The 26,878-nt window shown below is 41.7% G+C and overlaps 2 protein-coding genes across 6 annotated transcripts in view; both read left to right on the top strand.

Annotated features, from left to right (window-relative positions):
* The first annotated feature begins 103 nt into the window (after window positions 1-103).
* Window positions 104-22,412, top strand: LOC106584139 (UDP-N-acetylhexosamine pyrophosphorylase). Of its 2 annotated transcripts, XM_014169053.2 has the most exons (11): window positions 104-407; window positions 1,437-1,778; window positions 4,863-5,067; window positions 8,743-8,918; window positions 9,007-9,179; window positions 18,015-18,208; window positions 18,723-18,863; window positions 19,693-19,881; window positions 20,056-20,097; window positions 21,336-21,402; window positions 21,526-22,412. In XM_014169053.2, the coding sequence occupies exons 2-11, from the start codon at window positions 1,496-1,498 to the stop codon at window positions 21,616-21,618; spliced, it is 1,563 nt and encodes a 520-aa protein (XP_014024528.2). In that variant the 5' UTR covers window positions 104-407; window positions 1,437-1,495; the 3' UTR covers window positions 21,619-22,412. The 2 variants fall into 2 exon arrangements, with proteins under 2 accessions (XP_014024528.2, XP_014024529.2); XM_014169054.2 differs by lacking the exon at window positions 20,056-20,097.
* A 252-nt stretch (window positions 22,413-22,664) lies between these two features.
* Window positions 22,665-26,878, top strand: part of LOC106584138 (discoidin domain-containing receptor 2) — a 61,622-nt gene continuing 57,408 nt past the window's right edge. For all 4 annotated transcript variants that reach the window (XM_014169049.2, XM_014169051.2, XM_014169050.2 and 1 more), the window contains exon 1: window positions 22,665-23,914. The gene's annotated coding sequence lies outside the window, so the exon portion shown is untranslated. The remainder of the gene's footprint in view (window positions 23,915-26,878) is intronic.

Below are 26,878 nucleotides of genomic sequence, written 5' to 3' on the forward strand. Positions count from 1 at the left end.
GTTGTTGTCATTTCCCCTTACAGATCTAGGAACAGTCTACAGTTCAACAACGACATAGAAATATAAGAAGGGTAAACAAATACACTGACGGTAAATCAGTTCTTATTGGATGGTCTCATAAGTATTTTACTATCATAGTTGTCTGAGATGGTTAATCGCGACTTTATGATTAACTTGATCTTACAGATAATTTATTCAATACTGTAAGGGTAAATGTAAAATGCACAAAAATATGTAATACGGCAAAAATGTGTCTCTAAACTGCAGGGCGTTCCCATTCGATAGTGCCACGTCAAAGTGACGGATGTTGCTAGGTGTCCTCGAGGGGGCGGGGTTACGGTGGTCAATACAAGAATCACCGGATAGACGCTGTCCGACCAAATTGATTCAGAGACATTGCGTTGAAGGTAAGCTTTTATTAACTTAATCTGCTACTCGCTTAGTTACATTTTCATCCAATAGTCTAGTTAGCGCATTTTGTTTTTCAACCAGGGTTGTAAAATAGCTGTGAGGTTTCAATTATTGTCGCGCCCCCCATTGGTACCGTGCTGTTGTGTAGGACCACAAATTGAATGATGACGATAGTCAATATGTGTAGGTAGTTAACATCTGATTTGGTTAGTTAACATAACCGCAGCTTTATGGATCGACATGATGGTGTAAAATGTGTAGTATTACGTTAGCTAGCTAACGTAGTAATAGCCTGTTTGTAAACAGTTTTGATGCATCAATGGGGGACTTATTTAGCCATTGTATGTTAGAACACTTCCCTTGTCGTGGATTGTCTAAAAGCCGTAGAAATGTTCTGTGAAGTTTAGTGTCAATGATGTAACTTAATATTGGTGTCCCGAGGATCTGGTTTTGCCCTGCTTATTGCAGTAGACTTGGCTTCAAGCTAAAGAAAAGTTACGGCACTATTGGGGTGCCAAGTTGACAGCTCCGCTCATCTGCTGATGTAAATCAAAGGGGATATTGTCAAATGGGCGTGTAGTCTGGTACAACAAGTCCCCTACTGGAATGTCGTCATAGAAGTCTACTGAAGTCACCAAGCTTTGCTTGAAGAAACATGGCAGGCACACCCATGTAATTATGGTCCCACAAAGATCATGGATGTACATGTTGCTGTTCACCATATTTATGACACAAATCCAGATTGTGAAACGTCTTCTCTTTTTAGTCATTAAGCTAGTGTTGAACCAGAGAGGACCCAGCATCTGTTTCTATTTAAGGCAAGTGTATTACAATGATGCTGCGCCAGTGCTTCCTAATACCTATCTGACGTGACTATGACACTCACAATCATTTTCGATTGTATTGGGTGTGGTAGTTTTCAGAGGAAATTTGAGCCCAGTAATGTGATCCTCATGGCTGTGTGGGCTAGTTAAATATTCCTGACACTTACATGTTCCTGTTCGCTTCTTTTCTGGGTGTGGTAGGTAGTTTCCCGAGAGGAGATTCTTCTACAGTAGCTTAACCAAGCAGTGTGATCATCGTCATGGAGAGCACCAGAAGCAGACTCACCCAGAGGTTGGCAGAAGCTGGCCAGTCTCACCTCCTGCAGTTCTGGGATGAGCTGACCCCTGAGCAGCAGGCTGAGATGACCTCTGACCTGGAAGCTATGGACTTCCAGGAGATCAACAGGTTCTTCCGCAGTGCCATGGCGGTGTCGGGCAGCAGCAAGCAGGAGAAAATGGACGCCCGCATGGAGCCAGTGCCCAGGGAGGTGTTGGGTAGCGTGACCAGGGACAGAGACTGCCTCAAGGACTGGGAGGAGGAGGGTGAGTCGTCTGGTACAGGGGTTCCCAAATGGTGGGTTGCTTGGGACCAGACCAGAGTCAAATCCATATGTCAAATACTTGAAAAGTATTTTAGTTGTGGTTGGTTTAGCTTGGAATTGACGGTTTTGGTAAAGTCGGTCACAATGATGCATGCATTTCAGTCAAAATAATGCATCTCTGCCACAATCTTCATTCAAGGGATTGAATTCCACTGGTTTTCAACATCCTAGATTATTTTGCATGCTACCAGAAAGTGAAACAGGCAGGTAGGGAAATCAGGTATGCAGTATAATGTTATATAGTAGGTGTCTTCTGCCTAGTGTTACATTCTAGACTAGTCGTGAAGTGCGTGCAGCGCGTGTGTTTGTGTGTGTCGGTTGTCTCAGTTGCGCGAGGGCATAAACTAAGGTCAAACATTATGGCCTCTCTCAGCTGGATTTGCTCAACTCCTGCGTCCTTGCTCCTTCATCTTCTCTCGCCTCCTTTTGAAAAAGGTCATGGGTAGTCGAGGAGAGGCTGTGGATGACAATGCTCTTGTATGAAATGAGACTCGTTCTGCAATGGCGCATCAATCAGGCAAATTATGTTTACAGGGGTGCATCCCAAAATAAATGTAATTTATAAATAACAAAATAGGTTAATTGTGCAAGACATTTTGTAGGTAAAACGATAAGTAACATTTTTAAATGTTTGCATGCTTTTCTCCTCCAACAAAACAAAAGAGGATTCAAAGGGCATTCAATTCAAAACTCTTCTGCGAAGGTGTCTGGTAGGATACACATGACTATCCTTGATGAAACATGGATATTGAAGAGGGGAGGACACTCTTCAGTTAGCCTTCTAATGAAGTGACATCTCGTTGACCACTTATCGGTTTCTGGGTCACGGAGGAGAGAGGGTGGAGGACAGACTTTTGCCCAAATGAGTAAAGGCCTATGGAGTACAATTTCCTCCAACTAAGCAGGGCTACTGAAACTAACCTTTCCAACATGTCCCTGGTAACCCCCTTCAAACAGCACAGTGACAGGCAGCAGAAGGGATCATTTGCTGTGATCAGGTAATGGCAACTCTGAGGGGGTTAAATAAGACCTGGTAAACCTTACATGACTTGGCAACCTTAAGAGTTAGGGGGTAAATCATGATGTCTTGTGATGTTGAAATGGGGGTCCAGCTCAATGTTTAGCAGGCCTTAGCTGCAGCTGAGGAGGTCCAGCCTGAGGGATGGAGGGGAGAAGCAAGGGAGCATCTGGTTCTGGTTTGGGCCTGACGTAAATGGGGTACTGCGCCCTCATTCATGAGGTCATCCAGCGCTGCGTCAGTTCTTAATCATGGTGGTGTGTCAAGGCAGCCAACATCTACAGCAGCAAGCTAAGGATACATACACCCCAGGGTGTGTATGTGTGTCAGAAAAGCCAAAGCCTACAATTGTACCTCCCAGTCCAGAAATGTGAGTGCACTTGTGGGTTAATCACCAACTCTTGTAGCAACAGGTTAGGTAAGGTAAAGTAGAGCTGTATAATAAGGGTGTTGTTGACATAGTACACCATATATACAAAAGTATGTGGACACCCCATCAAATTAGTGGATTCTGGTATTTCAGCCACACCCGTTGCAATCTCCATAAACAAGCATTGGCAGTAGAATGGCCTTACTGAAGAGCTCAGTGAATTTAACCGTCGCACTGTTAAGGATGCCACCTTTCCAACAAGTCAGCCCTGCTAGAGCTGGCCGGTCAACTGAAAGTGCTGTTATTGTGAAGTGGATACGTCTAGGAGCAACAACGGCTTAGCCGCGAAGTGGTAGGCCAGAAAAGCTCACAGACCGGGACCGCTGAGTGCTGTAGCGTGTAAAAATAGTCTGTCCTATGTTGCAACACTGACTACCGAGTTCCAAACTGCCCCTAAAAGCAACGTCGGCACATGAACTCTTCGTCAGAAGCTTCATGAAATGGGTTTCCATGGCCAAGCAGCCTCACACAAGCCTAAGATCACCATGCGCAATGCCAAGCGTCGGCTGGAGAGGTATAAAGCTCGCCGCCATTGGACTCTGGAGCAGAGGAAACGCGTTCCGACGGGCAAATCTCGATTTGGCTGTTGCCAGGAGAACGATATCTGCCACAATGCATAGTGCCAACTGTAAAGTTTGGTGGAGGCAGTCTGGGGCTGTTTTTCATGGTTTGGGCTAGGCCCCTTAGTTTCAGTGAAGGGAATGACATTCTAGAATATTCTGCGCTTCCAACTTTGTGGCAACAGTTTGGGGAAGGCCCTTTCCTGTTTCAGCATGACAATGCCCCCGTACACAAAGTGAGGTCCATATAGAAATGCTTTGTTGAGATCGGTGTGGAAGAACTGGACTGGCATGCACAGAGTCCTGACCTCAACTCCATCGAGCACCTTTGTGATGAGCTGCGAGCCAGGCCTAATCGCCCAACATCAGTGCCTGACCTCAGTAATGCTCTTGTGGCTGAATGGAAGCAAGTCCCTGCAGCAGTGTTGAAAAGCCTTCCCAGAAGTGGTGGCTGCTATAGCAGCAAAGGGGAGGACCAACTCCATATTAATACCCATGATTTTGGAATGCGATGTTTGACGAGCAGGTGTCCACATTTTTATTTCATGTAACCTTTATTTAACTAGGAAGTTGGTTAAGAACAGTCTTATTTACAATGACGGCCTAGGAACAGTAGGTTAACTGCCTTGTTCAGGGGCAGAACGACAATTTTTACCTTGTCAGCTCAGGGATTCGATCTAGCAACCTTTCGGTTACTGGCCCAACGCTCTAACCACTAGGCTACCTGCCGCCCCATGACTCTTGGTCATGTAGTGTATGTTTAGATTGTGAAGTTGAATGCAATTGAACTATGGTTATTGGGTTATCCTGCTGTTTCAACCTGCAATGATTATATCAGGTCACCTTGCCAAGGTAGATTATACTTCAGTCGTTATAGCCATAAAAAGTCAATAGAATTCTTGAGTTTTGTCAACCATCACGAGTATGTTTTGGTTTCAGTTATATTGCTTGAATAAGCTCTGTTTGTACCATATTTACATTTTGTTAAATTATGGTCTCGTACATTTCCTTTCCTAGGTCTGCGGTGTATCTCCCAGAGCAGGGTGGCTGTTCTTCTGCTAGCGGGGGGCCAAGGGACCCGGCTTGGGGTGTCCTACCCAAAAGGCATGTACGATGTGGGCCTGCCTTCCCACAAGACCCTGTTCCAGATCCAGGCAGAGAGGATACTGAGGCTTCAACAGCTGGCAGAAGAGAGACATGGAGCCAAGTGCTTCATCCCCTGGTGAGACTAGGACTGGCAGCATAATAATAGCGATTTTGAATTTTAGGACCCCTTTAAGTATAAAATTAAATATTGAATTTGGCCTTTACTACTATAGCCCACAATCGCATTGAATAACACATTCATACATGGCAAAAAGACAGTAAAAAAAATGTATCATAAGGAATAAGATTTTGAAGTGTCTGTGGTATAACTAGGAGACATAAGAAAGCTCAGTGTATGTATGTATGTATGTGTGTGTGTGTGTATATATGTATGATGTGTGTGTGTATATATATATATATATATATATATATACATATATATATATATATATATATAACACACATATATATATATATATACACAAATATATATATATATATATATATATACACATATATATATATGTGTGTATATATGTGTGTATATATGTATATATATGTATATATATATATATGTATGTATGTATGTATGTATGTATGTGTATTATATATATGTATATGTATATGTATGTGTGTATATATACACACTGAGCTTTCTATATATATATATATAATGCCAAGAGTGTGCAAAGCTGTCATCAAGGCAAAGGGTGGCTATTTGAAGAATCTCAAATATAAAATATATTTGGATTTGTTAAACACTTTTGGTTATTACATGATTCCATGTGTGTTATTTCATATTATTCTAAAATGTAGAAAATAGTAAACAAAAAAAAAGAAACCTTGAATGAGTAGGTGTTCTAAAACTTTTGGCCGGTAGTGTATACATACAGTGGCAAGAAAGTATGTGAACCCTTTTGAATTACCTTAATTTCTGCATAAATTGGTCATAAAATTTGATCTTCATCTAAGTCACAGCAATAGACAAACACAGTCTGCTTAAACTAACACACTAACAATTATACGTTTTCATGTCTTTACTGAACACACCGTGTAAACATTCACAGTGCAGGGTGGAAAAAGTGAACCCTTGGATTTAATAATTGGTTGACCCTCTTTTGGCAGCAATAACCTCAACCAAACATTTTCTGTAGTTGCGGATCAGACCTGCACAACGGTCAGGAGGAATTTTGGACCATTCCTCTTTACAAAACTGTTTCAGTTCAGCAATATTCTTGGGATGTCTGGTGTGAACCGCTCTCGAGGTCATGCTACAGCATCTCAATCGGGTTGAGGTCAGGACTCTGACTGGGCCACTCCAGAAGGTGTATTTTCTTCTGTTGAAGCCATTCTGTGGTTGATTTACTCCTGTGTTTTGGGTCGTTGTCCTGTTGCATCACCCAACTTCTGTTGAGCTTCAATTGGCGGTCAGATAGTCTTGATAAACTTGGGAATTCATTTTTCCTTTCGATGATGTCCAGGCCCTGAGCCAGCAAAGCAGCCCCAATCCATGATGCTCCCTCCACCATGTCTTACAATTGGGATGAGGTTTTGATGTTGGTGTGCTGGGCCTTTTTTTTTTCTCCAGACATATTGTTATGTGTTCCTTCCAAACAACTCCACTGTAGTTTCATTTGGTTTTAAGAATCAATAGATTCTCTTGATGATTAAAAAACGAAAAATAACCTACGTTTCAGTTAATCGCTCAGCACTACATGCAGCATTACATCAAGCTGACCACCGACCACTGTTTCTCAATCCATTCTTGAGGGAGCTGTTTTTGTTTTAGCCAAGTTTGTGAAATCACAAACAAACCATAAAATAACAGGGTTGTATCAAAGATATGTTTTTGTGTTCCCCCTCTGTTCTTCAGTTTCAACTGTCTGATTATTAACTACACCTAGATATTGCTAACACTCCCCTGCATCATTCAAGGAAGCGGTTTGATCCCAGAAAGGAGCAGTATTATACAGTGCCTATAGAAAGCTAGTGGATTAAAACCAGCTGTTTGAAGCTGGTGAACCAAAACCGAAAGTAACTTTTTAGTTTTGGTCCACCAGCTTCAAACAATATTTTTTTTGTAATTGAAAATATATTTCACAGCGACGGTACAATGATTCCCTACACTAGCCAGTGCTTGCTTTCTCACATAAATGGATATTAAGTGAAAGGTGTAGAATTATAGCAACCAGGATGAGACTGAGATTTCCACTAGATAATACAGCCACAAAGTCATAACGGCTTTCCCAGTTTGGGAACAGATACATCTCCGGCTGGAGAAATCAATAGGCGAATATAAAAGCAAATCACAACACTGCCAGTTAAGTAAAATGGTGAAACACTATCATTCTAATATTCACGCCAGATACATTTTCTGAAATTACAATGCTTTTTTAAAATTTGTTTTTAAATCCTTTAAATCAGCTGTAATTTGGCCACTCAGGAGCATTGACTGTATTCTTGGTAAGCAACTCCAGTGTAGATTTGGCTTTCTGTTTTATGTTGTCCTACTGAAAGGTGATTTCCTCTCCCAGTGTCTGGTGTAAAGCAGACTGAAGCAACTTGATCATGCTTAAATATATTTTCAATGTCTGATTTGTTATTGTTACCCATTTACCAATCCCTGCCCTTCTTTTATGAGGCTTTCAAAAGCTCCCTAGTCTTTGTAGTTGAATCTGTGATTGAAATGCAATACTTGACTGAGGGACCTTACAGATTTACTGTATGGGGGACAGAGGAAGGGGTAGTCATTATAAAATGTCATCCACTATTATTTCACATGTTGAGTCCATATGATTTTGTGAAGAGATATATATATATATAAATTTTTTTTTTTTTTTTTGACTAAACAAAGGGGTGAGTACTTATGCAAAAGACTATCTTAGTTATTTCATTTGAATTTAATTTGTAAAAATGTGTAGAATTTTATTTTTCACTTTGAGATTATGGATTATTTTGTCTAGCTCAATGAACTATATTTCAATCCCAATTTGTAATGTGACAAACTGTCAAAGTTCTAGGGGGTTCTTCTATAGGCAATGTAAATCCCTGTGGAGTAGATGAAGGGAATCATTAAGACTATTTAGGAGTGGGTTGACAGGAAGGAGACGTGTCTAGCTGGCGTCCCGTCTTTGGCGCTGGGCCTAAGCGCTCACCATGAGATGCCATCCAGTCATAAGGAAGTACTTCTGGTTTTGTGTCTTGTGATGGCTTGTTGCCACAATGTAGTTTTAACCTTAGTTAGATCTGAGCATTCAGTTTTTAAAATTCATCTGGATTCAATTGTTTGCCAGATAATGTGCATTATGAATAACCTTTCTGGAATCTTTGCAACATGAGCGGCAAGGTTTCCAATCTTATGAAACGTGTAAGTAATTATGCAGTGATTCACAGTGAAAAGTCAAACATTGATACATTTTTTTTTTAAATTAATCATTGTCTTGAGAGTTCGAGAACATGGGACTATACAGTTCTATCTGCAGTTTTGTCAAAATTGAGTTATTGACATAGCCTTGTTCTGTAAATTATTATCTACCTACAGTATATAGTACTCTAATTACCCCAATTCATGTTAAGTTCAAAAGAATACTAGATTTTAAAAAATTGCTGACACCATTCAAACCAATGAGGGTTTGTAACTTTAAAGCCAATTATCTCAGAATCATCTTTTTGCAGATATAACCTTAAAGAACCAAGCGCTCTCTTTGTATTATCCTTGAATCAAACCAGATGTATCATCACATTCCCCCTGCACATAATGACCGGTGAATGAATGAATCACAAAATAAATCTTAACTGAATTTCTACCTAGGTACATCATGACAAGCGGCCGGACCATGGAGTTGACTAAAGAGTTCTTTTCGCGCCACAGCTACTTTGGGCTGTGCAAAGACAACGTGATCTTCTTCCAGCAGGGCATGTTGCCTGCCATGGACTACAACGGCAAGATCATCCTGGAGAGCAAAGCCAAGCTGGCAATGGCCCCAGGTACACAACTTAATCTGTGTGTGTGTGTATATCTGTGTATTTTAGATGTTAATGGGTCAGTACTGATATGTGTGTGTCTGTATTTCAGATGGTAATGGGGGTCTGTACAGAGCTCTGGGTGCCCAGCGGATTGTGGAGGACATGGAGCAGAGGAAGATAGGGTTCATCCATGTGTACTGTGTGGACAACATCCTGGTTAAAGTAGCAGACCCTGCCTTTGTCGGCTTCTGTGTCCAGAAAGGAGGAGACTGTGGGGCGAAGGTTAGTAGCGCTCTGTCTCTTTCTCACTGGAAGTTTCTCTCTATTGCTGTCTCTTTGTCCTCTTCTGTCTCTCACAACGGGGCCAAATGTGACTCATGAGGTCACCCAATATGTTCCAATACTCTTAAATGACTTCCTTCCTTCTCTAGTCAGATCCTATCTCAGTAGCTTAAAGTGGTTTCCTCTCCTGGTCCTCTCTCCCTCTAAGCCAATGTTCACAAAGGCTTTGAGCTGAAAGCAGTATGGTTGGTCACTCTGTGATGAGAAGGAAGATATTGAAATGAATTTAGACTCAGACCATGTGCATCATCCAATCCTTGATCTGCTTGTGGTTCAGGTCCTGTTGTACAATACCAGACCAGGAAGTTAGTATTGAAACTGTGTTCAGTAAAGGTGTGTTTTTATAAGAGGGTGTGACTGAGGGGATTCAATTAAACTGGCCCGGGTGGCAGTTTGCACCTGGTGAAAAGTGATTGCGTTCGTTTTGGAATGCAACAGATACATATGTGTTCCCAGTCATGTGAAATCCTAATTTATTTATTTAAATTGACTGGTTTCCTTATACTGTATGACCTGTAACTCAGTAAAGTCTTTGAAATTGTTGCATTTATATTTTTGTTCAGTGCTGAAGGGAATGTATTTCATACCGAACACCTGGCTGCCTCCCTGACACGAAGTTATGTAGGTTACATGGCAGAGCAGCGCATATTCTGTTACTGGACACGTGAAGGTCCATAGCTCCAGTTTGAAAAGCAGTTTTAGCCCATCTTCATACTGTACTGTCTTTGAGACATTGACAACTGCATTGCCACAACTTCTCCTCTTTAAAGAACTGCACTTCTAATTGACCACAAGGTGGGGGTGTTGACTATCACCCAGAAGGAGGGAAGTAGCAGGCGTTTCTTCACACATACATGGTTCAAACCAAGATGTTTTTCGGCCAACTTTAACATCCCGCCAATTTTTTTTTATTTTTATATATATTTGAAAGGCATGGCCGGCGCCAAAGCCTCAACTTTTACGTCCGCCAACCGATCTAGTCATGATTGCGTTAAAGTTCTGTCTACAGCTTAAAGCCAGTTCGTGCTTGCTCTGGAAATGTGATTCGGAGGCTCCATATGGAGTGTGACTCAATTGTGTAGCCTCCAGAGGCTTGCAGAAGCCAAATCGAGCAACATACCAAATCGCTGTGCGTCTCCCAAATTTTGTAATCGCACTGTATAGCTCCGCATTGACATGATTGGTTGGCGGTAGGGGCGCGAGGTCCAATATAAACAAACTCCCTTCCTTGACTACTTCCTTCATCTCTGCTCTGCTAAACGCAAGAAGTATACATGCCTTACTATGTCCTACTATCCTCCTGCCTGACTTTGCGAGGCATGTCACTTCAACCATCTCTTCCCATAGCCCAGGACATGCACGGTTTTCTTAACCACAAATGGATGGAACCATAAATAATTACTGTGGGAAGAAATGTCACTGAAAAATGACAATATTGGAATAAAGAAGGGCTAATGCAATTGAGGGCATCAAATTGTTGCTTACTGAAACTCCCAAAGTCATTTTATAATACAAAGCAATACCAACTATTTCAGCACCGTTTAGATCTGCTTTGAGACAAGCGTTGGGAATCAACGTCAGATTTTCTTTTCACTAAATCTCTGTTCAGATATTGGTTAGCCAGGCTACAATAAGGCTCATTATTAACTTGGGTCATTTATAAGTGCTGATCAGACATTGTTTTTTCAAGCCTGGTTATGTCGCGTAACATTCATGAAAACTTTGTTTCGAAAAACTAGATGTTTTGGACTTAGTTATAGTGAAACAAGTCTAACAAGTACATTTATTTTTGCCCCTATCAGTTCAACTCTACCATTGAAATCATGCCTCTGTCATCTCAAGGGAGGTGTTCGATATGAGATACATTCCCTTCTACACTGAACAAAAATCTAAATGCAACAATTTCAAAGATTTTACTGAGTTACAGTTCACACAGTATAAGGAAATCAATCAATTTAAATAAATGTATTAGGATTTCACATGACTAGGAATACAGATATGTATCTGTTGGCCACAGATGCCTTACAAAAAGGTAGGGGGTGGATCAGAAAACCAGTCAGTATCTGGTGAGACCATCATACTGCAGTGCACGAGAGACAGTTCCTGCAAGGTATATATTACCGTCATAAATCTGACCAACTCGCCCAGGAGAGGAGGGTCTTGAAGCCTTCGGTTAGCCGGCACCTTTGATCTCCATCCAGGAGGGCAAGTCCTGACCACACCAACCAACAAAATGGGGAAAAAAAAGAAAGGAAAACAACAATGCAACAAAAAAAAACTAGGCCATCAAGGACAACAAAAATCATAAAAGCAAGGCCTACTGAATATGTTTGAGTGCATGTATGGCACTATTTACGTGTGTGTGTGTATATGCATGTGTACAGACACCTGCATGGCATGCATGATGCCTCCTTGATTAGACTACTGTTGCAATCTTGCATGAGTGGCAGTGTCGGTATCCTCGCTTATAAACCCTGGATTACTGACATGGGGCGCTGTATTGAAGCCACTGTGCTGCCATCTTGGTGGTAAGCCTTAATTGCCAAAAATATTTTAAAGCTATAGAAATAAATGTATTCATATCTACATTTTTGTTTTTTGACATGTATTCTATTAGACACTTTAATGCATACTTTTAAGTATGTGAGCTAAACATTACTTTTTTTTAAAGACAAATATAAAGACTTAAAAAATTAATAGTACTAATGTTACTGGCCCCATTACAACAAATATTTAAATAAATGTAATTTTGGCCTTAACAGTTCATTTAAATACTGTACAATTCCATTCATTCCTATGGACTGCATCTACTAGGGAGTGGCAACGGTTGCTTCAAAGCCTCTGAATGCCTAATACATAGCGTCAGCATTCCAGGGTTTATATATGTAACACAAAATTCAGAAGGCAGTAAGGCACATTTCCACATATGACCAAATTCAATTAGTCTTGGGTACTGTATAAAAAGGTTGACGCCTCTCTTAGGTAAAAAAAAACGTAATAAAAAAAAATACAATACATTTTTTTTTTTTTTATTACGTTTTTTTTTACCTGTGAGAGGCGTCAACCTTTTTATACAGTACCCAAGACTAATCTGAGAGTTAATTTGACCATTGGGAAAAATAGTTACTGTGTAAATACAGCAATGCGGGTTGGATTGAATTGAGCCCCTAATATAAAACATTTTAGGGGATGATTGCACTTTTCTTCCAAACACAATACTGCAATAAATGGGAGTAATTTCAAATATGTTTTTGCCCCCATGGGAATTAAAATGTACACGTAAGTGGCAATAGCTCTCATTAACACAGCGCCTAACTACTGTGAGCTAACTGTCCAGAGCCGTATTTGCTCGCGATGCGCAACATTTTATCAGAGCGTGCTAGTGGACTTCGGGTAAGTATTGGGAAGTGTTGGAATCAGGTACAACTAGATTTACCCACGCCCACAAGGAATATTTATGAGCAATTCCCCACCACCCACAACTTCTCACCTGAATGCATGTTTTAAAAAGTTAAGGGGTTAGGCAAAGGCTGAAATTGGGTTTGAGAGTTAACCTTTAACAATTGGATTATTTTATTATTAGTAGCCTAGGTCTACTCTTAATCAGAAGCCCGTGACTTGTCTTAATCAATGTGATTTTGTTTCACTGAGTCTCCATCTGTATATTTAGTTAATTCTCTGTCTGGGCAAATAAGTGGTGGTGTAGTTCATCTATTCATTTCCTCATCTACAGTGTATTCAGACCCCTTTACTTTTTCCAAATTGTTATGTTACAGCCTTATTCTAAAATGTATTGGTTTTTTTCCCCTCATCAATCTACACACAATAACCCCGTAATGACAAAGCAGAAACAGGTTTTTAGAAATTTTATTTTTAATAAATTTGCTATCACATTTACAGTTAGTCGGAAGTTTAGATGCACCTTAACCAAATACATTTAAACTGAGTTTTTCACAATTCCTGACATTTAATCCTAGTAAAAATTATCTTTCTTAGGTTAGTTAGGATCACCACTTTATTTTTTAGAATGTGAAATGTCAGAATAATAGTAGTGATTTATTTCTTTCATCACATTCCCAGTGGGTCAGAAGTTCACATACACTCAATTAATTAGTATTTGTTGCATTGCCTTTTAAATTGTTTAACTTGGGTCAAATGTTTCGGGTAGCCTTCCATAAGCTTCCCACAATAAGTTGGGTGAATTTTGTCCCATTCCTCCTGACAGAGCTGGTGTAACTGAGTTAGGTTTGTAGGCCTCCTGGGCGCTATGGAGTAGGTTTTTAACAAGGCTCTCTGTACTTTTCTCTGTTCATCTTTCCCTCGATCCTGACTTTTGTCTCTGCTTCTGAAAAACATGCTTCACCTTCAGGCCAAAGAGTTCCATCTTGGTTTTATCAGACTGGAGAATCTTGTTTCTCATGGTCAGAGTCATTTAGGTTCCTTTTGGCAATCTCCAAGTGGGCTGTCATGTGCCTTTTACTGAGGAGTGGCTTCCGCCTGGCGACTTTAACCTGAAGGCCCTGATTGGTGGAGTGCTGCAGAGCATGGTTGTCCTTCTGAAAGGTTCTCCGATCTCCACAGAGGAACTCTGGGGCTCTGTCATAGTGACCATTTGGATTCTTGGTCACCTTCCTGACCAAGGCCCTTCTCCCGAGATTGCTCGGTTTGGCTGGGCAGCCAGCTCTAGGAAGAGTCTTGGTGGTTCCAAACTTCCTCCATTTAAGAATGATGGAGGCCAGTGTGTTCTTTGGGACCTTCAATGCTGCAAAAATGTTGTGGTACCCTTCCGCAGATCTGTGCCTCACACAATCCTGTCTCGGAGCTCTACGGACAATTCCTTCGTCCTCATGGCATGGTTCTGGCTCTGACATGCACTGTCAACTGTGGGACCTAATATCGACAGACCGGTGTGTGCCTGTTCACAGGTGGACTCCAAGTTCCAGAATTGGCTCTATGGAAACCGGATGCACCTGAGCTCAATTTCTCATAGCAAAGCGTCTGAATACTTAAGTAAATAAGGTATTTCAGTTTTTTTCTTAATAAATTTGCAAACATTTCTAAACCTGCTTTCGCTTGGGGTATTGTGTGTAGATCGAGGACTTAAAAAAAAAATGTATTCAATCCATTTTAGAATAAGGCTGTAATGTAACAAAATGTGGAAAAAGTCAGGTGGGCTGAATACTTTCCGAATGCAATGTAAAGGCCGCGGAGGTTGTGAAATATGAACACGAAACTCGCATCCCTATGAAAATATTGATTGATATTATTTTCGATCATAATGAAGATACATTGAGAGTAAAACGCTATGCTTGCTCCCTAACAAAGCGGAATGAGGGTAGAAACGAGATGAAACATGGATAATAATTTTAAAAAGCATGGGTTTGCCTTGGGCTCTTTCAAAATAGCAATTTCTATGTGACCGCGGTTCCACACGTTGCCGTGGCGCAAGTTGTGTGAAAAGTATTTCCATTTTATTCTGTTATTTTATTATATTCTTAGTCTACTATAAAATGTGTTAATTGTGATCAGGGTAGCCTAATTGTGTCTTTGTCTGTTTTTAATGAACAAAATAACTACTGATTTCATGTGCATGACACGGCCGTTTAGCATATACTGTGCCAATAACATAATGACACTCAAAATATACAACTATTCTTTTGAAAATACATTTGAATAGTCTTATGTTTCTTAGGACCAGCCTAAATCAAATGAATAGGTTTCTTTGTGATGGTGTATATTCAATGGATTTGTAATAAATGGATATGCGCCCACATGTACTCCCACTCCTAAATTGCCAGTATGCGCACGAGAGATATAAAAGGCTTATGGCAAGAATGTGGTTAAAAATAGGAATGTATGTATTGGGCTCTAAAATATTATTATTATTATTATTATTATGAGATACAAAATATCTATTTATTATACCGTAAAGGGTACCTAGAGCGGAGGTGTTTTAAGCTAGACAATGTCATGAACTGGCTTTAAATGATGGGCTATTCCTCTGAAAAACACATCCAGGGAGTCTCATTCATTGCTCCTTCATGCCATCTCACTGTACATTGATGGGTTTGATGAGAGATTTATAAAGACACTTTGACTAAAACAAACACTAAAGAATAAAAATAACTGCTGCAACTATGTGACGTGATACTGGCCTTGTTTTACTGCCTCGTTATGAACAATGAGGGAACCACACAGCCCTCCAACACCGACGGCTTAGACCACTCAGCCTATAGCATCACAAGCCTGATGTATGAATCTTTTTTTTTTTTTTTCTACACGTTGAGTTTGGACACCGTGTACTATTTTTGAGAGGGAAGAAAACTACCGGGAGCAGTGGTTAAATAGGAAACTTAACTGGTTTCTTCTCAGGAAAGCAAACATTTTTTTACGACGCAAGGTACTTATTTAACTATTAAAAATATCACTGAGTATAGAAAATATTAACACCAGCTCTTTCCATGACATAGATTGACCAGGGGAAGGCAGTGATCCCTTCCTGATGTTACCTGTTAAATCCACTTTAATCAGAAGATGGAGAGGAGCCCGGTTAAAGGTTTTTAAGCCTTTTTTAGGTTGTATTTGTGCCTTTTCAGAGGGTGAATGGGCAAGATAAAAAATGTAAGTGTCTATGAACAGGTTATGGTAGTAGGTGCCAGGCGCACTGGTTTATGTTAAGAACCTGCAACGCTACTGGGTTTTTCACGCCCAACAGTTTCCTGTGTGCATCAAGAATGGTTTATTACCCAAAGGACATCCAGCCAACTTGACACAACTGTGGGAAGCATTGGAGTCAACATGGGCAAGCATCCCTGTGGAAGGCTTTCAACACCTTGAGTCCATGCCTTAATTGAGGCTGCTCTGAGGGCAAAGGAGGGGGGGTTGCAACTCAATACTAGGAAGGTTTTCTTAATGTTTGGTGTACTCAGTGTGAGGCTGTCTTCTCTAAATTCCTCTTTTTTTTTTTCTTTATCTCAGAGACTAGAGATGCACCAGTAAGGGGAGTTTTTGAAACCTCCACTTCAAAATGTTGTGGAAAGTACTCAAGACTCCTGAAATTAGCCTCCAAAGCATTTATCATTTTCTGTGACGTCCAACCAAAGACTAATATTCCACCAACAGTCGTGCTTGGTACATTAGTCTAACCAGACACCTAGGTAAACTCTCCTTCCAGACTCGCATTAAACATTTCCCATCCAAAATGAAATCTAGAATCAGCTTCCTGTTCCACAACAAAGCATCCTTCACTCATGCTGCCAAACATACCCTCGTAAAATTGACCATCCTACCGATCCTCGACTTTGGCGACGTCATATACAAAATAGCCTCCAATACCCTACTCAGACTGCATCCAATCTGCTATCACAGTGCCATCTGTTTTGTCACCAAAGCGCCATATACTATCCACCACTGCGACCTTTACGCTCTCGTTGGCTGGCCCTCGCTTCATACACGTCGCCAAACCCACTGGCTCCAGGTCATCTACAAGTCTCTGCTAGCAAAAGCCCCACCTTATCTCAGCTCACTGGTCCCCATAGCAGCACCCACCCGTAGCACGTGCTCAAGCAGGTATATCTCACTGGTCCACCCCCAAAGCCAATTGTTCCTTTGGTCGTCTTTCCTTCCTGTTCTCTGCTGCCAATGACTGGAATGAACTGCAAAAATCACTGAAGCTGGAGACTCATATCTCGCTCACTAGCTTTAAGCACCAGCTGTCAGAGCAGCTCACAGATCACTGCACCTGTACATAGCCCATCTGTAAATAGCCCATCCAACTACCTCATCCCCATACTGTATTTATTCATTTATCTTGCTCCTTTGCACCCCAGTATCTCTCTACTTGCACATTCATCTTCTGCACATTTACCATTCCAGTGTTTTAATTGCTATATTGTAATTACTTCACCACCATGGCTTATTTATCGCCTTATCCTACCTCATTTGCACCTTTTGTACTGTATTATTGATTGTGTATTTGTTTATTCCATGTGTAACTCTGTATGTGTCGAACTTCTTTGCTTTATCTTGGCCAGGTTGCAGTTGCAAATGAGAACTTGTTCTCAACTAGCCTACCTGGTTAAATAAAGGTGAAATAAAATGGGGGAAAAAATTTACCTGACTGCAGCCTAGCCTGCACATTTACCAGGTCTGTCCAACTTGTCAGACCATCACCACAAAACTCTGCAGAATGGAGAAAAGGCTTTTTACACTTGAAATATGCCTCTGAAGTACAACTCTACAATGAAGTACAGATGTAATTAAGTCAAACATTTAACTCCAAGTTGAGTGCTGTATTAAACCCATTCCTGCTGCGTGTCAGTCTGAGCTGTGTTGTGGAGGCTCTGCTAGGATCAGAGGAATGTAGGGACCCACCCTCCTGTCGTTAACTGACAGAGACTGCAGTTGTGGCTTCTTCCACCAAGCCTCTCCCCCAGAGCTAAACCCTTCATCAGCCTGCTGAGCCTAGTCTTCTCTCCCCACCACTAAACCCCTCATCAAGCCCAGCTCTTTCATTTGGACTGCCAACCAGATGGGCAGAGGGCTGGATCTCTGATTTGGACCAGACTCCAGTCACTAAAATGTACAGTCAAATCCTCTTTAACAATCCCATCCATGTCTTCCTTTCTATCTGCAATCTTCCATCTAAACCTCTCTGTAAACGGAAATCCAAATGCTTTTAGGGGGAATGAACTAGTGCATGCTTTGGAGAGGAGGGCAGAATCAGGGGGGCAGTCCCAGGTGAGGTAAAATCCTTTCCTGTGACGTCACTTCCAGGTGGTGGAGAAGACCAATCCAACAGAGGCGGTGGGCGTGGTCTGTAAGGTGAACGGCTGTTACCAGGTGGTGGAATACAGCGAGATCTCCTTGGCTACGGCTGAGGAGCGTAGCACGGACGGGCGGCTCATGTTCAACTCTGGAAACGTAGCCAATCACTTCTTCACACTACCCTTCCTCAGGGACATCGTCCAGTGAGTCTCGCTCTCGCTCTCGCTCTCTCTCTCAACATAGCTAAACACAGTTAAAAATGCGCACACAGCCCCACATACCTCCCATACAGTAAGTGAGTAATTACATGGTGAAACGTTAACCCCCATTAAGCAGGTATTTGAGGTCATTACCTGCCTAGTGAGCGCCTCATAACCTGAGGGAGAAGTAGTGGCCTTGGACCGAGCTGGTTTCTAATGAGCAATGTGTCAGCTGATAAATGGCTGGAAACATCGCATTGACTTTTAATGAGTACCCAGAATCTAAGGTGAAGGAAATGAAAGGAGGAAAAAGCTGAAGTTTAGTTTTCTATGTCTGGACTTTGGTATTTTAAATACATGATGTCTTTGCCAGTGTTTTTCTTTCTCTTCATTGTTTAACAGTTATAACCAAGAGCATGTTTCAGATTTCCTGATCTCCCTTGTCTGTGTCTGTCTAACTCTCTCTCACCCCCTTTCTCTCTCCCTTTCCACCTCTCTCTCCCCCTTCCTCTCTCAGGACATTCGAGCCTCAGCTGCAGCATCACGTGGCCCAGAAGAAAATCCCGTACGTGGACATGCAGGGAAGGCTAATCAAACCTGACAAACCCAACGGGATTAAAATGGAAAAATTTGTCTTTGACATCTTCCAGTTTTCCAAGTGAGTGCTGTGATTTTCCAACCGGCTTTAGCATATGTAGAGCTGGCAGGCTGTTTCCCCTTTTAAAGGTTTTACAGGAAGTAAACTAAAATTACAATTCAGTAGTCGAAAAATTGGCATTTATTTTCATTGACTTCTCAATCAACTAAAAAGTAGAAGCTATTTTAATTCAAAAGTTTATACATTTCTGAATTTGAAATACAAATCACTTCCTGAATTGACTGCCTTCAATTCGACTGCTCGACCCTGGAGGTGAGGGAGAGAAGAGAAAGGGCAGCAGGATGCAGGAATCAGGGTTCTCCCTCCCCACAGCCAGGCTTCTGTTTGTAAGACCCAGGTCCTGACACCCAGAGTTCTAGAGCCCAAACCTTAACATCCTTCACCCCTTGGCAAGTTCTAACACCCCAGACCCCTCGCTGGAACCCCAGCTCCATAGCCACTGTCCCAGAGCCAGGAAGCACGGCCCGGCCCTCCTCATCCTCTTCCTCCTGCTGCTGGGGCTTGAAGAGGCAGGTTTTACGAGCTGCTCCAGCCTCCTCTCTCTCCATGTGTCTCTCCCTCCGGCGGTTTAATCATCATGACATCATCTCTGAGTCATGCTGCTGCTTTTAGAACTTTACATGGAGTCAAAGGATTCTTCTCATTGCAATGAGGACGCTATTCTATGTGGCACTATTTGAACAACCCTTCACTTTCAGGCTGTTTAAAACTGGAATGGGACGATGATAAATGTGTTTTTGTTGTGGGTTACCTTAAACGTTATCACTAAAGATGTATTTTCCCATTGTGTGTGTGTGTGTGTGTGTGTGTGTGTGTGTGTGTGTCTCAGGACCTTTGTGGTGTACGAGGTTCTTCGTGAAGACGAGTTCTCTCCTCTGAAGAACGCCGACAGCCAGGATGGTAAAGACACACCCACCACGACGAAACACGCCCTTATGTCCCTTCATCACCGCTGGGTCCTCAACGCTGGAGGACACTTCATAGATGAGAACGGCACGCGTGTGCCCGCTATACCCAGGTGAGAGAGAGAGACACACACACACACACACAGTGAGTATACGTTCTATTTGACACGTTCATCACCATCTAGTCTCCCTGTCACAGCTTTTTCACAGTCACACGTTTTCTCACAGCACTCCCTCACGGTTCCCCTTAACCCTGTGTGTCCTGTGTAATGTTTTAATGTTTCCAGAGACGGATCTGCAGGAAGTGGCACAGCTGATGTCAACCAGAAGTAACTATTCTCTGTGCTACTGACTTGAGTTACTGCATGGTGACGGGGCTTTGGCTTTCTCACACATTCGCACAGTCGCTCACAGTAACCAACTGTCACTCTCACACCACACACACACACACACACACACACCCAGGCTGTCTCAATTCTCTACAGTTGCTTCCTCTCCTTGTCACCTGTCCTTTGCTTTCACCTGGTCAGTTTATTCCTATCAGTGTGGTTGAAGTGAAGGAGACGAGGAGAGAAAAGGACTCGAGTGTTGAAATGCAGCCTGGGGTTTACCTGTGCTAGGGCCCAGGTCATTGGGCAATGTCACAGGGTCACCTGTCCTGTGCAGGTGGGGGCAGAAGTACCTGGCCTGCCCACTGACTTGGTCCCTGTTCCAATAGTCTTCATATGCATCCTTCTTCCCCTCTTTCTTTATTCAATCACTGGTCTGCACGTGATTAGATAATTGTAAGCCAGTTTACCACCCTGTTGCTTTCACCTATCAAACCTTGCTAGATCAGTGATCACCTGAAGGAAGGAAGGATGCATAAGATATTGGAGCAGGACCTAGTGCTAACTGGGACAGTAGCTACTAACCCACGGAATGTGGAGCATGCTGGGTAATGGGCACTGGGCACGCTTTGCGATCGATGTTACTGATGATGTCACTGTGTTAATATGTCTGTCTGATGGTGAAGGGGAGATGGGTAGACGATGAGTGGCTATTTCAGATCTGATGTTGGTCAGTTACCTGCTATTGTGACGGCAACACGAAATGCATTTAAATCCTCTTTATTGTTCAAGGATGATTCAACACCATTTTTTATATTTATAACATTCATAAATGCGACTTAGTGGTGTCATTTTAGATTGTAATAAGGTGTAGTGGCTCTTTTTGTGGGATGTATGCGCTCTCCCAATCAATAGACTTCATTCACTTCCACTTCTGACATTTCAGTGCTGACTTAGTCTTCCTGGACCTAGATTAAGCCTACTCCTGGACTAAATGGAATCTCAGTTGAAAGTGCTTTTTAGTCCAGGAATAGGCTTAATTTTTGTCCCGGAAACAGGTCTGTGAGTCTAACTGCTGCTGTTGACGCTTTAATGCTTTGCTCCAAACGGTTAATCTAAGAACACCTGGAGCAGAGGATCACACATCCAGCTGCTTTTTCTCTTTTTTTCCCCTCCTCACACAAGAGAGAACCAACTAAGCTTCTCCTCCCTTCTTATGCCTCCTCTTTTCCGCACAGCCTGAAGGATGGAACAGACCTGCCAATCAAATGTGAGATCTCCCCACTGGTGTCCTATGGCGGGGAGGTAAGGGGGAGGGACCTGTTCAAATAGAAAGAAATATAAAAACAAGTGTTTCCCATTGTAGTTATTCAATTCAGCTTTACTAGCATTGATATCATATCCTGATGTCACTTCCTGTTGTTGCAGGGTCTGGAGGGACTGGTGAGGGGGCAAGAGTTCCGCCCCACCCTGGTCATTGACGAGAGTGGAGCCCACGAACTGGTGACGAATGGAGTGTGAGGGACAGCAGGATGGCGGGAGAGAAGGGAAGGGTGCGAGTGAGGGGGAAAAAGAGACGAGCCAAAGACCTATTCCATTCCTCCCCCCGTTTCAGTGCAATAATGCTGTGTTCATGCGCTCTTGGAAATAATCTGTAACACAGGTTTCCGACATCCAAATGCTGTTAATGTGAGCTTCCAAATTGGAATTATAAGTGGGGAAACCTGTGCTATAATTCAGTACCATGAGCTCCAACCCCCAGTTGGAATTTTTATTTTTTGTTCAGATCTTTCCAAGGAGCACATGACCGCAGCTTAAAATGAAGGACAGAAGCCTTGCGAGGCTGCATGGCTGGATGAAGCAGTCTGAAGATCAAGTTATTTATTTTGCTTATGAGATGTATTTTTATATGGATGATGTCTTGTAGAGGGAAATTACCCCCTACGCATTTTACCAAGTGATTTGTACATACAGATACAAAGAGAGGAGTACAACGATTGTAATCAGATGATCCTATTATGATTGATTATTACATGTAATGTAGGTACATGGGGAGGGTTTTATTTGTAATAACTGGGTAGTATAGCACACTACTGCTAGTCTTTTGCCTGATTGGATCCAAGCCTAGTAGTAGTGTTACATTTACAAGTAGTAGTTGTGTCATTTATTGACGTAGTTGGATTTTAATTGGTAGTATCGATAGTAACAGATTTAGTTTAGTAGTATAGAGTTGAGATGGAAGGAGAAAGACGATGAACCTGTTAAGCTATATGACCTGTTCAATTTTCTTTATTAAAGAAATGTCCAATTTGCAAGAGGTGTAAGGCTTCTTTGATTTAAACGCAAGGTTAGCGTGGTGTGTGTGGATTTGTCTGCGAGCGCGCTCTGTGGTCATGACTGTGTTGATTTGTGTGTGTGTTTTTTGCATTAGAAGTCCTGGTGTGTTGAATCAGAGTTTCCAGCAGCAGCAGCATATGGTTTGTGTTTAAGATGGGCCAGAGCGCATGATGCACACTGCTGCAGCCACTCAGGAAATATAGTCTGTGTCTCTGTCTCGCACATACCTACTCTCACTGTCTCCTTTCTCTCTCTCTCATGTCCTCTTTTCTCTCTTACTAGCTCTCACTCCCGCTACAGTATATCCGACAGCAGGTATTGATTGCAGTGATAGAGGGAAATGTGTAGGTAACTTTTTTTATAAAGGGTTCCTTTAATGTAAATGTTGAATTTGACTGCGGTAAATGTCTATTCTAGATGGTTATATTCCTCCAGGCAGATATGAAACATGACCATGTGCACAGATAGAGGTTTAGCAGGCTGGACTGGACTACTGTAGTGTGCGCTTCATTAAAGCCACCATGCTTTTCCACCATGACGGAAATTAAACATTTAAAGGGGAATTCCACCCCGTGATAATTATGATCCTCGCTATGCCTTTTATTTCCTGAGTCTAGACAAAAGATTTGGTCTACATCAGAAACGGAACACTGTCTGTCTCCCAACTCATCACTAAGGTGAGCCCATTCTATGGACTGAGTATAATGGATCTATAGGCTAAAAAGGACTTCATGAATTGTTATACATTATTATCATAGTAATAGTACTGTTGTCTAGTTTGCAATTCTAAATAATGTAAATTAAACTAATTCCAATACAGTTGTAAGTGTACTAACAGTGTAAAAACACTACTTAAGTGTATTGTCAATGTCATTACTATGGTGAATATAAACGTTTTTCTGTATTGTATAATGGAACCCAATCAAATTTCATTTTAAAAATGTTTTTTCCAGTGTTGAATTGAAGTTATTCAATGTTTTTTATTTTGTTGACATTATTTATCAACAGAATCAAATGTAATTTCTTCCACACAACAACAATAGGCAACATTGAATTAAAATGTCCCGTGCTTCAAGAATTTAGCTGCCTTGAATTAGTGGTTCGATTGCTCCATCAGGCTGTCAAAAGAAGGCATTCTCAAGGAGAAAAAAGCCTTCTGATTGGGTACTGGGGTTGGACTTAATTGAAACCATATGTATAGCATGAGGAATTCTGGGATTTTGGCATGCCCCCAAGAATCCTCAGAATGTGACGTTTTTTTTTCTCTCTTTCTCTCCCTCCTCTCCGAGCTCCCTTTTTTTCCAGGGGTGTCTTGCATCAGTTCAGTGTATGTGAGAGGGACCTGAGCTGAGTGAGAGTGAACAGAGCGAGAATAGGCAGGCTTGGATTCTAACAGACTGAACTGGGGACACGGACACTCACAGGAATACTCCACCGCCACCTCGGGAACAAATGTTTTGAAAGGATAAACTCTTTAAAAGTACGTTTCAATTGTCCTTTTTCTCAAAAAAAAACTTTTTTTTAAATATGACTTTCTTTGCAGTGTGTTTCGATGGTAAATGGATTGGGTTTCACTTGAAGCTTGATATATGCTTCTATTTTCTGTAGAATTGTGTCAGTACCTCACATTAGTCTAGGTGTCTGTGTTTTTAAGTGTAGTTTTGAACCCATGTCCCATTTGCAAGAGAGAAAGAGCGAGCGCTGCTGTTTGCTTGGCAGACTAGAATAGATGATAGCAGAGAGACGATGCAGCCTTTCGCATATCCACGCTTCACTGTGAAAAGCACTGCTGCAATCCAGCTGCTACACAAAGGCCATTACACACATACTGCATAATACTGTTTCTCTGGTTTGAATTTCAAAATTATTGTGCATTTGCTTTGGTTTTAATGTAGACTATTTGCACTTTTATCCCAGAATATGGCATTAAAAAAATTACTCAATGTTGACTTAAATACAAAACCTAGGAGGCTCATGGTTCGCACCCCCTTTCATGTAATTATGACAACTTCCGGAGGACATCCTCCAACCTATCAGAGCTATTGCAGCATGAACTGATATGTTGTCCACTCAAAGGATCAGAGAATGAATAATGTACTGGAAGCATAAGCTACAGCTAGCTAGCACTGCAGTGCATAAAATGTGGAGAGTAGTTGACTCAGAGAGAGACAATAGTTGAACCGTTTTGAACAAATAAATGTTTCCAAAATATAGATTTTTTTCTTTCTTCACTTAGCTAGAAAATGCAGCTAGCTAGCTTAGCCTACTCTATTAGCTATGTTGACTATGACCTTACTTTAGCTAATATGGTGACAATGATGTACGCTGTGTGTAGGTTATGATATGAAGGTTTGTCATGGAAAGGTTTTTTCGCCTGGTCACAGACAGCTGATGTATTGTGCATTGAAGTCCACAAGCGAAGAGAAAAGGTGAGAGGAGGAGAGCGCGTAGATGCAAGAAGGAATACAACCAGCAGTTTTTTGGGATTATTATTATTTTTTTTACAATGAGCTGTTTGTAATTGGCTACGAAAGTGAACTGTTTGCGTGGGATCAGGAGTGTATTCATTCACGTAATTCTGTTGAAAAACGTTTCTAAAACAGATTAAAAAAACACCTGAATTTGTCCAATAGAAACTCTCGTTTGACTAATGATTACGCCCTAGATCAGCTAGATGCAGGCAAGAGTGTGCAAGGCGGTATTGAACGTGTCACTGTCTGTCAAATTTTTCTCTCAACCTGTGCACCTACGTTGTAGTCTTTCATTCATCGGCTAGGTTGTAGCAACCTCATGATGGGTACAGGGAAAATGTCAGTATCATATTGTAGCCTAAACCTATCAATGTTACATTGAACTGGGTGAATGGAATATGAATGACAGTCATCCAGTACGCTGTAGTACAAATAAGACCATGCTCATAAAACAACATTTTCCTCCCTCATCTTAATCGGCACCGACTGCCATTTATCAGTTATGCCATACATTACAGGAAGTTAAACATTTGCTTGCTAGTTACGTCATAGTTCTTTTACTGCGTATTAGTAAATGGAGAATATAGCCTCACATATCCTAGATATATCTGTGACATTGACAATTCTTAGAAAATGTGTACTGCAAAAATAATGTTGTGCTTCCCAGCTGATAGGATATTGAAGGTCTTGTTTTTGTCTGGTGGCGCAGCAGTGAAACTAATGCAGAAATTGCTTGAGGCTTTTTCACTTTCATGCTGCCACTTCAAAGCCCAGAGATGCTTTGTTTTGGTGGGTGGTCATTCACTGTGTTTAGGAAAAGTTGAGCAACTTTTCACCACTTGAGTCCTGTCCCTGACATGTTATTGTGGCTTGGTATTATCATACAATTCACATATGACCATATGTTATGTATTGTCATTTAGACTAAGGCATGTACAGTATAATGCTTTGGTCTCAAAGATTTCCTCATGGACAAACTTTTAGACCTCATAGCCTGTAAAGAGCACACCATCCATATTTGTGTGTCTGTCTTTGTCCTCTTGTGTCATGCAGGCGGTATGTAGGTGTTACGTGGGTGTTATGGAGGTAGTATGTAGACTGTATGTATGAGGTATGCAGGTGCCCTGTGTTATGTGGGTGGAAGATCAACACAGATGCTAAATTCTGCCATTTTTATATGGGGTTTGTAATAATAGTCACTTAGCAGCAGACACTTTTATCCCAAGCAGTTATATACACACAGACTCATACAGGCTCTAACTGGCTGAGCCATCTGAGCCACAGGTTGGTGGAAACGCCCCCAGAGTCATAAAGGACAGTTGTTCTAGAGAGGTCAAGGTGGGGGAGCATGTGGTGTGACCCACTTAGCCATTCCTGGCAGTGTGTGTGTGTGTGGGTATGTAAGAGTGTGTGTTGAGCCGGGTTCATGACCTCACTGCTGGTAATAGCCAGCCTGACCTCGCTCTTCCAGCTCTCAACATGTGCTTTAACTTATCAGAGGAATGCACCGCAGGTACTTTAACGGCCCAGTGAACACACACTGCAGGTACTTCTGTGGCCCCTTGAACCACCTCAGTAAGGCTTACATGGCAATTTCTGTGTTAATATTGAGAATGAATATCAAGAACGAAGGTCCAACAGTCAGACATATAGTAAACCGACAATTCAGGGAATCTTTAATGGAAAAGTGATCATGCTATAGGAAAATAGGAAAACCATGGGGTGAAATCTAGACAGACAGAGACAGAGAGACACACACACACACACACACACACACACACACACAGAGACAGAGAGACACACACACAGAGACAGAGAGACACACACAGAGACACAGAGACAGAGAGACAGACACACACACACAGAGACAGACACACACACACACACAGAGACAGAGACACACACAGAGACAGAGAGACACACACAGAGACAGAGCGACACACAAAGAGACAGAGAGACAGACACACACACAG

This window comes from Salmo salar, chromosome ssa23 (genome assembly GCF_905237065.1).
Source record: "Salmo salar chromosome ssa23, Ssal_v3.1, whole genome shotgun sequence".
Taxonomy (NCBI): domain Eukaryota; kingdom Metazoa; phylum Chordata; class Actinopteri; order Salmoniformes; family Salmonidae; genus Salmo; species Salmo salar.